The 12,693-nt window shown below is 42.1% G+C and overlaps 1 protein-coding gene across 1 annotated transcript in view; it reads left to right on the forward strand.

Annotated features, from left to right (window-relative positions):
* The window catches only part of HTR2C (5-hydroxytryptamine receptor 2C), a 33,923-nt gene that overhangs the window by 14,731 nt on the left and 6,499 nt on the right, over positions 1–12,693 (forward strand). Inside the window, exon 2 of the mRNA XM_071757536.1 lies at positions 8,059–8,259. Within this exon, the coding sequence (XP_071613637.1) occupies positions 8,059–8,259 (201 nt within the window). The remainder of the gene's footprint in view (positions 1–8,058; positions 8,260–12,693) is intronic.

Below are 12,693 nucleotides of genomic sequence, written 5' to 3' on the forward strand. Positions count from 1 at the left end.
TAACCTCGTATTATATGGTTTAACAAATCAGGGTGTCACACCAAGTAACAAAATGGTTGCTTGGAGTAAAGGGCTGATTTAAAATAATGCTGCATTAGGCTGGTTGGGGGTGTATAGGCTCTGTGGGGTGAGTAGGGGTACAGTAGCCCCATATTTCTTGAGAGGAGCAGTGCAGCTTTGGTCAAATCTTTGCTTACTCTCACATAGGGGGGAATAAAAGTACTGACTAGACATGAAAGGTATGTCAGGTTAACAAAACTCCTGGAAACACCTGGACCAGTACACTCAAAGTTAATGCTACTAATCTGCAGAATCTAGTTTGTAGTAAGAATGTCAGTTCTTACCAATTTGGACATCTTCCTAGCATTGGCTAATTAATGATGACAGACCTATGCTCTCTGAATATAGAACCCTTTGCATCAAATGAAGGAAATCTGTATTATGCCTTTTTTCTCAAATCAGACATTTTATCAGGATCTAGAGACCACATTGTCCAGCTGCATTTCCAGGAGGGAGTCTGATCTGAAAAAGAGGTTTAATCACAGATGGGTTTCCTGACAGCTGTTGGGATGGCACAGACATCTGAATTGCCACTGAGTTATGCTGAAATCAAACCAAAGACCTAAATGCATGCTCTCTGTGTGGTTTTGTGTCCTCTCACTAGCCCCAGAACCAGTACTAAGCTAAAATTTACTCCATATTTAGTCCTTAGTCTAAACTATATTAAAAACTCAAGGTTCAAGCAAATGGCTTCTTTTCCCACTCAGGTAACTGCTGAGCAGCCAGATGGAATATGAATAATGCTGTTGCATTAAAGGAGAGTAAAGAAACTCCCCCTTGCAATCCAGCTGACCCTCAGATATTAGAGGAGCTGGGGGTGGCTGGGCTTAGATTCTGAGTGATAGCCAATTCACCTTTAGTAGGCTGGAAAACAAAAGCAACAAAAACTACTGACTACTAACACTGGAAGAAATTATCATGGACAGGTGCTAGAATTCAGTCACAATAAATGAGGTTTCCAGTGTGATTTATTAAAGCAAGGCTAGATGTTTAGGCTGGATGTTAGGAAATTTTTTTTTCGCTGAGAGGGTTGTCAGATTGGAATGGTCCAGGCCATCCCTGGAGGGATTTATCCCCAGTCACCATCCCTGGAGGCATTTAAAAGGTGTTTGGACCTGGTCCAAGATCCAAGGGCATGGTTTAGTAGTTGGATTATGGTGTTGGTCAAAGGTTGGACTGGATGATCTTGGAGGTCTCTTCCAAACTAAATATTCTGTGAATATGCTGTGAACAGCATGCAAGCTTCTTTTAGATTGCTGTTGATAAAATTTACTGTCTGCAAAAGGAGCATGTGCAAAATACCTAAGCTATGAGTACTCTATAGAGACTTCCCAGGGGGGGCAACTTGGCCAAAACTGCAGGTGTAGAGATTTATACTGTTAAAGATACTCTGCAAAATCAAAGGGAAGAGAAAGGGAGGGGGGCACTTGTGTGTTAGAATCTTACCCAAAGGTGTCCCAATGGAGGTGAAGAGAGGCTCAGCCTGTTGGCTGGTCCCAGGGATCAGGGGTGTCCCTGCAATGGTATATTCCCTGGCATCCTTTCCCACATTGGCTATTTTTATACTATATTACCTGACAAGTGGAGCTTGAGTGACTCTAGTCAAGCATATCTTTATTAGGATTGGTGCACATTTCTCTCTCTTTGCATTTAAAAGCACAGGCTACAGAAAATGCAGTGTGCAGCCTCAGTGAGGGGTGGTCACCCCTTGGAGGTGGGTAACTTTAGGGATGGAGGTATTATTAAAATAAGATTATGCCTAAAAAGATTATGTTTAAAATGCCTAAAAGTAATTTTCATTCTTTTTGTGTAGATTATACCCATGCTTGGCTGTGCTAGAAAATGGGCTATTTAATAGATCCAGATAGCTGTAGGACAGCCTTTTTTCCTCTAGAAAAATTCAGGCTAGAAACCTCATAGTAAACCCAATTTTTCATGTAACCCAGTTCCCAGGATTTCACTGTGTCAGAAAAATATTAAATTCAACTCTACTGATGATAAAACCAGAAGTACTGGCAGTGCTGCCCTCGAGACAAGCTGTTTCTCTAGCCTGGAAGTTTGGCTGCAGGAATTTGGTTTTCTCTGTGGACATGCTGGTAATCACTGAGGACTCTGGGGGTCATGCAAGACATTCTGTACTTCTCAGGAGATTTTCAGTGCACCTCTTTGTGTGACTGTCAGGGTGATAAGAATGTCTCTGAGTCATTTGTCTATGTAAATCTGAAGGAAGTAGCTTAAGAAAAAAAAACAAAAAAACATAGCTTTTCATTTACTGATGTGGTATTCCAGGCTAAGAAATACTTGCTAGATAAGAGAGAAAGAAGAGAATAATTTAAATTCTTTCATTCCCTTGGGGATAATGCAATGCAGTAATGTTAAAACTGTGTGTAATTGTTTTCTACTCTCTACTCTTGTAAAGCCTGTGGCAGCTATGAAACTTTAAAGAAAATATTGGGAAGTCTGGTAGGTATAAAATGCTTCAGTTGTAATATGTTAATGGTGCAGCTGGGTTAAAAAGGCTTCTAGCAACAGGCAAGGGTAGGCTTTCTTTCTGCAGCCCACAACAGTGGGTATCCCTGAAACATGTAAAAGAATTTTCAGGTGTGAAATCTAATAGAAAGTGCCAGATTTTGGGTAAATCTTCTGGATTGCTGTTTCCCATCCTCTGCATTCTGTTCCCAGTTACAGCAAGGAAACCTGAGCAAGTGCCTTATTGTGAGTATTGCAAGTATTGCACTCTTCTCATTTTGAAAGGCTGTATCATCATTTCTTAGGGAATTAGGTGAGGCATCTGCTAGATTTCTGTCCTTTCTATGAGTAAGAGCACTACAGAGAGCAATAGATCAGTGTATGACCTGGAACAGATGTCTGATAGCTAGAGAATGACCAAAAGGTGCTTCAAGCATGTGCTACATTGACATGTTAACTGCTGGGAAATTGTGCTTGGTGCTAAGATTAAGATTCATTCAGACATAAAGATTTCCTACCAGTTTAGTTTAGTTCATTCAAGACCTACTTGTAGTAAAAGCAAAATGTAAATACAGTGAATATCAGAACCCCAAAAGGAGAAATATTACATATATTTTAGCTTTTGGCCAAGCCAAGGAACAATATTTGAAGAGGCTGTACTTGAACAGATAAAGATTTCTGGTTCTTGTTCAGCACCTCAGCTCTGCTTTTTTTCTGCTTTTATAGATGTGTATATATATATACACACATACACATTATATATGTGTGTGTATATATATATATGTATATTCATATAAATATATATATACACATATAAAATGTCATAATGAGCCTAAAAGACAAAATAAACAGTTTTCCCATGTGATTTTGAAGGATGGCTTTTACTGTTTTATCCAGCCCAACAGATGGAAAAGCACTGGCTAAACAGAACAAATGTGTTCTGAAGCCTTTGTTATGATTGGAAAATAAACTGTTTCTGTAGCTTTCTGTGAGTTTGCTATGAAAAATTTTTGAAACTACAGGGTGGATTTTGTATAACTCTTCATCTCATTGTGGTGTGTTATTATTCCAGAACTGTCCTGAGTTTTAGACTGAGTATTCCCAGGAGGTATCCTGAGACAGGTGGCCTACAGAAGTAGTAAATACATACAAACAACAGTAATTTTTAAAAATGTAAATATAGCAAGCCAGTCCATTTGTAGTGTGCTAGAATGGCCTGGGTTGGAAGGGACTTAAGAGATCATCCACTCCAACCTCTCTGTCATGGCCAGGGACACCTCTCAACTAGACAAGGTTGCTCAAAGCCTCATCCAACCTGACCTTGAACATCTCCAGGGAGGGGGCATCCACAACTTCTCTGGGAAAGCTGTTCCAGAGTCTCACCACCCTCGTACAGAAGAACTTCTTTCTAAGATCCAGTCTAAACCTATTCTCCTTTAGTTTAAATCCACTTCCCCTTGTCCTGTCATGGACACTCTTATGAAAAGTCTCTCTACACCTTTCCTGTGGGTTCCCTTTAGGTATTGGAAGGAGCTATAAGGTCCCTCCCAGTCTTCTCTTCTTCAGGCTGAACAATCCCAGCTCCTTCAGGCTTTCCTTGTAGCAGAGGTGCTCCAGATCCTGTATCATCTTTGTGGAGCTCCTCTGGACTGGTTCCAACAGATCTATGTCCTTCCTATGGTGGGGACATCAGAACTGGACTCAGTACTTGAGGTGGGGTCTCATAAGAGCAGAGTAAAGAGGAGAATCACCTCTCTTGATCTGCTGGCCATTTCCTTAGTGCATCCAAGGGTACAGTTGGCCTTCTGGGCTGCAGAAAGGCACTGCCAGCTTATGTTGAGCTTGTCATCAATCAACACACCCAAGTCCTTCTTCGCAGGGCTACTCTCAGCCCGCTCTGTTCCCATCTTGTAATTCTGCCTGCGGTTGTTCCTTGCACTTGTTGAATCTCATGTAATTGACCCTGGCCCATTTCTCCAGCCTGTTAAGGTCCCTCTGGATGGCATCCTTCACTCAGGTGAATCCATTCCACCCCACAGCTTGGTGTCATCAGCAAACTTGTTGAAGGTGCACTCAATGCCATTATCCATGTCACTGAAAAGATGTTAAACAGCACTGGAACTAGAACAGATCAGTGAGGAATTCCACTTGTCACTGGTCTCCAACTGGACATTTGGCTGCTGATCACAACTCTTTGAGCATGACCTGCTAGCCATCTCCTTATCTACTGAGTGGTCCATCCATCAAATCCATCACTCTCCATCTTAGAGACAGGGATGTAATGTGGGACAGTGTCAAATGCCTTGCACAAATCCAGATAGATGATGCCAGTTGCCCTTCCCATATCTACCAGAGCTGTACCTGTCATAGAGAGCCACCAGATTTGTCAGGCACGATTTGCCCTCAGTGAAGCCATGTTGGCTGTCACCAGTCACCTCATTGTGTTTCATGTACCAGGAGGATCTGCTCCGTGATTTTACCTGGCACAGAGGTGGGACTGGCTGGTCTGTAGTGCCCTGGGAAGAAGTTTGAGAGGCTATTCATCATTTAATAATGCTGAAAATGTGGTTGCTGTAGAAACCTCTCTGAGGTCTAGCAGATGTCAATAACCAGATTTTACCCCTCTGTGCAGATCAAATTGGAGAGGTTCCCATGCACAGGGGGCCTGCAGCTCTGGTTCCTTTTTGTGGAGGCACCTGTGATTTCTTGTCTACCTGCCTGATGAGGAGGGCAGCCACCACCACTTCCCCATGGATATTCACAGTGACTGCTTCATCCATCAGGGCACATTCCCTGGTACTTTTCTTCAGGTCCGTGCTCATAGCTCATTACAGCAAGCTGGCTCTAACAGCTCAGAGGCAGAAGGAGCAAGGGATGAAGCGTGATAGAAAGTGTTTTAGCTTGGGCTAGCAGCAAGATTCTGGGCTGTATAGAGACCAGAAGTACCACTTGAAGGAGATCAGACTTGTTCTTCCCTGGAGTATTCACTGAGGCATCATTAAAGACCCAGCAATCAGAGCTGGGCTTAGCTGGAGCTCTGAGCTCAATTGCAGGTTGATGGCAACGGTGTTCAAAGCCATTGCAAAGTATGAATGAGAGCAGGAGGTGGAGAATTTGATCATAGCTTCATAAAGGGGCTGAGTCATAACTTAACCAAGTCCAATTCATTTGTGCAGCAGAAGTGCTTTTTAAAGTACTGATGCTCCAGCCACAAAGTGCATTACTTATTTCCCTTTGATAAGGACCTCTTAAATGCTTACTGCTTTGGATTTTAGTCTACTTACAGTCCATTAGTAGGGGTGCTGCAAACTTGCTGAAATAAATCATTTATCTTCCCAGTACTGAGGTCTTGATGTGTGGGTTTTGTGAGTTACTGAGTTACTTCTGTGAGTTTCCCACTGGCAAAATGAGTTAATGTATTCACCTTGCTCTGCAGTTCTCTTTGTGAAAGGTTCCTGGACTTTGCTGGGACAATTTGTAATAATTTGTTCTGGTTCAGTTCATCTCATCTCATGTTTCTGCATGTGAGGTGTTCTGGGTCTGTCTTGGCTGGGTAATTTGTTTCAACATATGCTTTCTGAGACTAACATTTCTCCCTTTCTATTAGAGATCAGTAGGATGGAGCTCCATCTTTCTTAGCACAACATTGATTCTGCAAAGCAATGTTTCTAATCCTTGGGGTAAACTTCAAGATTGCTTGGATATCCATATTCTGAATGGAGAGACAAGAATATCTCATTATTCAACTGTTTTGATGTCTCATGTTTTCAGCTGCTACAGATGCTATAGCTTTGTTTTGATAAGTGTGTTAGAGGCTTGGCAGGACATGTTATTGATCTCATGCAACACATTACGGGGATTAACATGGGAGTATGATTCACAAATCAATTTCCTCTGAGCTTTAATTTGAATTCCAGTGCCCCCTGAGGATCTTTCTGGGTCACTTTTATTCTTGTCCTGGTTTGGGCCAGGATAAAGCTGATTTTCTGTATTGTGATTTTGCTTTCAGTTAACTCTTTCATAAGAAGATGGACTTACTGAAATTCAGAGAAAGTTTCTCTGTCAGTGTCTGCTTCCAGGACTGAAAACACTCAATGTTTATAGTTATGGCTATAGTTATGCAGAACCAAGGATGCTGCTCAGTCTGTGGAACATCTTGTGCTCTGGAAAAAGAAAGGGCTTAAAGGGGTCACACCTGCAACCCTCCTTTAGGGAGGAGTTGACAATACAAGTGACCAAAATTGACCAAACAGAGTATTCCATCCCATACCCATCATACTCAGTATAAATTTGAGGGATCACAAGGGGCAAACCCCTTTGCCTTCACCCTTCACTCTTCCCTTTGCCCTTCTTCTCCTGTCCCTGTTTGCTTTGGCATCCTGGGAGGATTCCATCCATTCCTCTGCCTGTGGTCCTGATCCATGCCAGCCTGAATCCATGTGTTCCTGTCTCCAGCTCCCAATTGCTGCTGATTCCAGGAGTCCAGCCTGGACTTTCCCAGGGTTGCCCTGCAGCCTCAGTGGTGATGTGAGCATTACTGGGGAGGAGGAATGTGGTATAGTTTCCTGTATATATGTATACATTTAATAATGTTTCTTTTTTATCATTACTGTTTCATTAAAGCTGTGTAGTTTAGTTTCCAACACATAAATCTCTCTCCCTTATTAACTCTTTACCACTGGAGATTTATAGAGAGTGTCTGTCATTTGGTTAGTTGCTGGCCCAGTGTTAAACCATTACAATTCTCAATCTGCACTTCAGCACTGAGTAAACTGATTAATAATGCAGGCATCCAAAGTAGCTGCATGCCAACTGCTGTCAGATGTCTCTATCTAGTCTGTTCAGTTTTCTGGCTTACTTGTTTCTTTAAAGAATAATACTCAACTCTCTCTACCTTCAAAGAAGTTTTCAGATTTCAACAACTCAGTCCCAGTAAGGAGGCCAATATTCCTTTGTTATTAAGGCACACTGCCTGGGGAGAATATTTAGGTGGAGTAATGTCATTTAGCTACTTGTTAGACTGCATAGAAAAACTGTCTGCTACCTTTCTTCTTGGCAGACAAAACCTCAGAAATACATCTCAAGAGAACTTTAGAAAGGATCTGAGTGAAGTTACTGCCGCATAGTGCTATGCAATCGATGTAAAGAATGTCTTTAGACACTTAGAAATTAATGTTTAATTTTGTTAAGATAGGGGGGAAAGGTTAAGAGAGTCAAACAGGTAGAATGCTCACATAGATGTACTACCAAATTAATTTTCTTTTGCCTTTAGCTTCTGGTCATGCTAAGCAGTAGAGTGGGAACTGCTATGAGTTTATGAAATGTTTGGAGCCAGGGACTGCCCAGAGAGAGGCCCCATATGAGGTTTCTTTGTGTCCTCCTCATGCACTTCCCACAGAGTTAAAATATCCCAAAGGTTTCTCAGCAATTATAGCCTAGCTTCCCGAATTATTTTCTTTTCTTTTTTTTCTTTTTTTCTTTTTTTTTTTTTTTTTTTTTCCTTTCATTTCTTTTCTCTCTATGTTTCAGATTATGCTTGGCCTTTGCCTAAACAGTTGTGCCCTATATGGATTTCCCTAGATGTGCTCTTTTCAACTGCATCTATTATGCACCTCTGTGCCATCTCTCTTGATCGGTACGTAGCAATACGCAATCCCATTGAGCACAGCCGCTTCAATTCCCGCACCAAGGCCATTATGAAAATTGCTGCAGTTTGGACCATATCCATAGGTAAGCAATGCGGCTCAAAACCTTAACCGTGTGTTAATGAATAATAGTGTTACTCCCATTTCCATTTAGGATTTTTAAGAGGATCCTTGAATTCGTTTGCCTGGCCTGAACGCACAGCTGAAATGTAACAGATGATTTCTGGGGAGCGGGAGAATGTCCTTGCAGTTGGTCAGTGATCAAAATAAGCAGTCGTTTTTTTTTCAAAATACCACCACCACTTCCAGTGCTGAAGCTTTGCTGCTGTGTACATATCAATATTCCAATAATGGCAATAACACAGACAAATGGTACTATAAAACTGCTGTGTAAACAAAACAGGAAATAGCACTAGCAAAGTCTCTGGAAGGAAAATCCAGTCAGTACGGATGTCAGGGCTACACTGCAGTCTCTGCAGGTAAATTTGCTCAAATTCTGGCAACAGTTTAAGTGAAGCAGCACTGAAGTGAAGGCAGGCTAACAAGAGGTATTTACTGCTCTTGTGAAGGCTTTATAGCCTGTATTATACTCTGACAATGGTTGGATTGCTGCTAGCACTGAGCTAGCAAATTTGAAGCCATAGGAAATGAGGAGTAGAGACTTTCGTAACACTCTGATAAAATTTGATAAATAAAGCAGCAGTAAAATAAGAAAAGGAAAAAATTATAGAATGTTGACTGTAGTATCAGGAACACTGATAATAATGGATAGTGGACAGTAAATTCTCCATGGGTCAAAAATGTGCCCTTGTGGCCAAGAGGGCCATCGGTATCCTGGGATGCATCAGGAAGATCTAGGAAGGTTCAGCAGATCTAGGGAGCTTCTCCTTCCTCTCTACTCTGCCCTGGTGAGACCACACCTGGAATCTGTATCTGTTTTTTTTTTTTGGATCCCAAGTTCAAGAGAGACAGGGATCTATTAGAGAGCATCCAACAGATAGCTATAAACATCTCTGATGCTTGATGTAGGGTGCAAACACCTCACCAGTGCCCATCCGTCTTGGGTGATGTTTAACAAGACTGCAACTTTAATGTGAAATAGGTGAAATAACATTAAAAGGAATAACTTGGAGAGTAGATGGAATTGCACTTTTCTTTTGCAGGCACATGGCTTATCAACCTTCAATGAGGCAAAGGTGCTGCATTTATTCCCCAGCATCCAAGAATCTTTAGGAAGAAGCTGTGAGCAGTTGCTCAGGGGATGTCTGTAGTGCCTGATGCTTTGGGGCACTGCCCCAGGCAGCTCTTCTCTCCTCAGACTGGGAAGGGAGATGCTTTATAGTTGTACCTGCATGCCCCCCCTTTGCTGGGATCCTATCTGAGAGGGTGTCCAGCATACCTGGGCTTGGTTTATGTTTTGTTTGTTCTCTGTAATGCAGATACAGCTGGCCCAGAGGTGTCTCTGCTTGCATCCCTTTTTTTGAAGATCCAGGCAGAATAGATACTCCCCAGAGTGTCTGTTCAGGGCACTGAAATGCTTTTGGATTTCCATCCTCCCCAGTGCATATGATGGAGCTTACCTATTTACCCAGGCTTTCTCCAGAAGGTTGTATTAAATGGGTAAAGAAATGTACACTTTGTATGTATCTAGCTTATTTTACCATAACTATTTTTACTTCAAAATTGAATTTAGAAATGTGACAAACACAGGAATATACTGTACATGGAATGGAAGAGAACTCATCCAAAGTATATTCTTGCTCTCGTCTGGTTCTTACATATATGTCACTTGGAAAGGCCTTATAAAATCCCATGCAATTTTCAAGAGGATGAACTAGGTTAAGTAAATTCACCCTTCCTTCAATATTAACTCTCAAGAAAGAATTTCTGCATATATATACATGATTAAGTATTAAATTCAAAGCAGCTCCTTCAGTTGGACAGAATAGACTTAAATGCATCCTATATAAAGAATCATGAATTCAGTTCCTGAATTAGAATTTAAAATAAGTTGTAAAAAGCATGTAATTTTTCTTAATTTAGTAGCCTTTGCATTTAATTTTTCTGAAATGTTAATGCTGACAGCAAACTACATAACAGGTTCTCTGCTCCTTTGGCTATGAATGTGGCAGGTTGCTCAAGCCTAAACCTATAATTAGATTTTTAAGCAGGGAAACAAAACAGAGTCCTCCTGTCGGCTGACAGTTGCTTTATGCATTGGTGCTTCTGAAGCCCTCTTTTTTCCAGATTAAAGTGCATCACAGACAGTGCAGAGGTGACATTAGTATTGCAAGCCAGGCTACTGCTTGCTTCTGGTGGAGACATAGAGCAGGTTTGTGCTCATAAAACTTTTTCAGGCCTCTCTTCTGGTTGTGGCTTAGACAGAAACACCTGCTTCGTGGCCTAGAGCATGACACTAAGGCTTAGTCTGCCTCTGTTTCCCATTTGTGTGAATTGACTAGAAGGATTTTTTTCTCTAAATACATTCTTTTGTCTGAGTGTTCAGACCTTGATTCCCAAGAGGGGTATTGATCTCCCTGGGGCATCAGAAAGAGTTATAATGGTGAGGAAGAGCATAGCAGGAGAAAGCTGATTTTTAGCAAGGAAGCTGCCTCCAGATTTCAGTCACAGGTGCCTGAATTGGCTTGATTTTGTCATCAGATGTCAGTGAAATAAATGTTTTGCCACAGCAGATGGTGATAGTCTGGGAAGTGTTTTTCACAGAAATGGATTCACCATCCCACTACATGAGTTCTCAGGGGCAAGGAAGATATTAGTGTCCCTCGATTGAGTTTATTGCTACTGAGCATCAGCTCCAGCATCACTTTTTGATGTCTTGGGGAAGCCTAGCCCTGGTTTCAGGTCTGTTGTGAATAGGATCATCCTCCTTGTGCAAATGCACCATGAGAAAAATGTATCTGAGCAAACCAAGAGAAATAATTTAGCCAAGTAGAAGGATGAGTGGGAAAATAATTTATTTATTCTGTCTTATATTTTGCGAGTTTTCCATCTGGGCTCAGGCTGTTAAGTGCTCTTGCAAGGTTAAGTAAAGGTCTGCAGCTTGTTAAAGTACAGTCAGTAATTATAGTCCCCTGATTGCAGTTGTGCTTCTTGGGGGGCAGGGAGATCCTTCAAACTTCATGTCCCTTTTATCTTTGACTTTAAGCCAATACAAGGTTGGCACTGTTGTTTTATTAGAGCAGTTAGATAAACGTAGAACTAATCAAGCCCTGGAGGTGCATTGTTGCTATACTGGCACATGAAATGAGCTGCAATTAGTCTGCTGACATAGGAGGAATATAGGGAACTTCTGTGGTTTTCAGCACTTCAAAAGCCCAAGATCTTCCATGTACCTGTGAAGAGCTTTGCTTCCTGAACCTGGTCTCTTTTCTTTCATGATGCAATTCAGGAGGCAGCAAAGTCTGTTGAGCTTTACTTCTCACTCTCTCTTAGTTATTGTTAGAGAAATGTGCAGGCAATTTGCAGGCATTAGAAACTAGGTTGGCAAGCCTGTTGCCAGAGATGCAAGACCTTTGAGACAGGGTTTCTCTAAGTGAGTCTCATGTTCCAGGAACCCAAAGCCCTGGCTTTGGCACCACTCCCATAATCATTTATTGATTTTCCATGTCTGATTTGCCCTTTGAAACCCCTTCCCATTGACCAGGAGGATTGATGAAAAGGCTGTCTGCACTTCTGAGTCCTTCACCATCACTCCCAGGGCTATGTAATCCTTCTTCAAGGTCTTCAAATTGCTCCTGGCTGTATCACTGGTACCCACTTGAAACAGCAGGAGTGGATAATAATTGGTGGGATGTACAGGTTTAGATATTCTTTCAGTGATGTCCCTGATCTGAGGCCCTGGTAAACAACAGATATCTCTAGAGAGTGAGTCATGTCATCAGATGGGTGCCTCTATACCTCTCAGAAGAGAATCTCTCACCAAAATCACATGTAGCTTTTTCTTGTTTCTGCTTGTTTATATCCTTTGAGTGGATCCAGCTGCTTTGTTCAGCTCCAGCGACTTCCCTGATACAGCTTGGTTTTATTTCAGCTTCAGTCTGTGGAACTGTGAAGTGGTTCTGCAGAGGCACCTTGGAATTTGAGGGAAGCCTCTTTCTCCTGCTGCTTTTCACCCTTGAAATCTTCCACTCTGCCTTGTTGAGCTCCCTCCTTTCTGTGTGTGCTGGCAGGGGAGTTATTTGCTGTGTGTCCATAGACTGTGGTCTGGGCCTGGATCCAACCATCTCCTTTTCCACCTCTCTGATGTTATGCAGCTCTTTTGCAGTTTTCTGCATCTCAGCATGAAGGTATCCCACCTATCCCTGTCCCATGCAAGAAGTGTAAGCACTTCCCATAGCCTGAGGTCTTTAGGGCAACCTCTCCCTTCAGCAGCACCATCTGAGGGGAGGTGTCAGTCACAGGGGGGATGGTGGTGACCTCCAAGGCAGAGCTGAAGGCTTAAGTCACTGCCAAGTGCTCACCATTCTGCCCTGTTAGTTAGGATGGGTACCCTGGACCC

This window comes from Heliangelus exortis, chromosome 14, assembly GCF_036169615.1.
Source record: "Heliangelus exortis chromosome 14, bHelExo1.hap1, whole genome shotgun sequence".
Lineage (NCBI taxonomy): Eukaryota > Metazoa > Chordata > Aves > Apodiformes > Trochilidae > Heliangelus > Heliangelus exortis.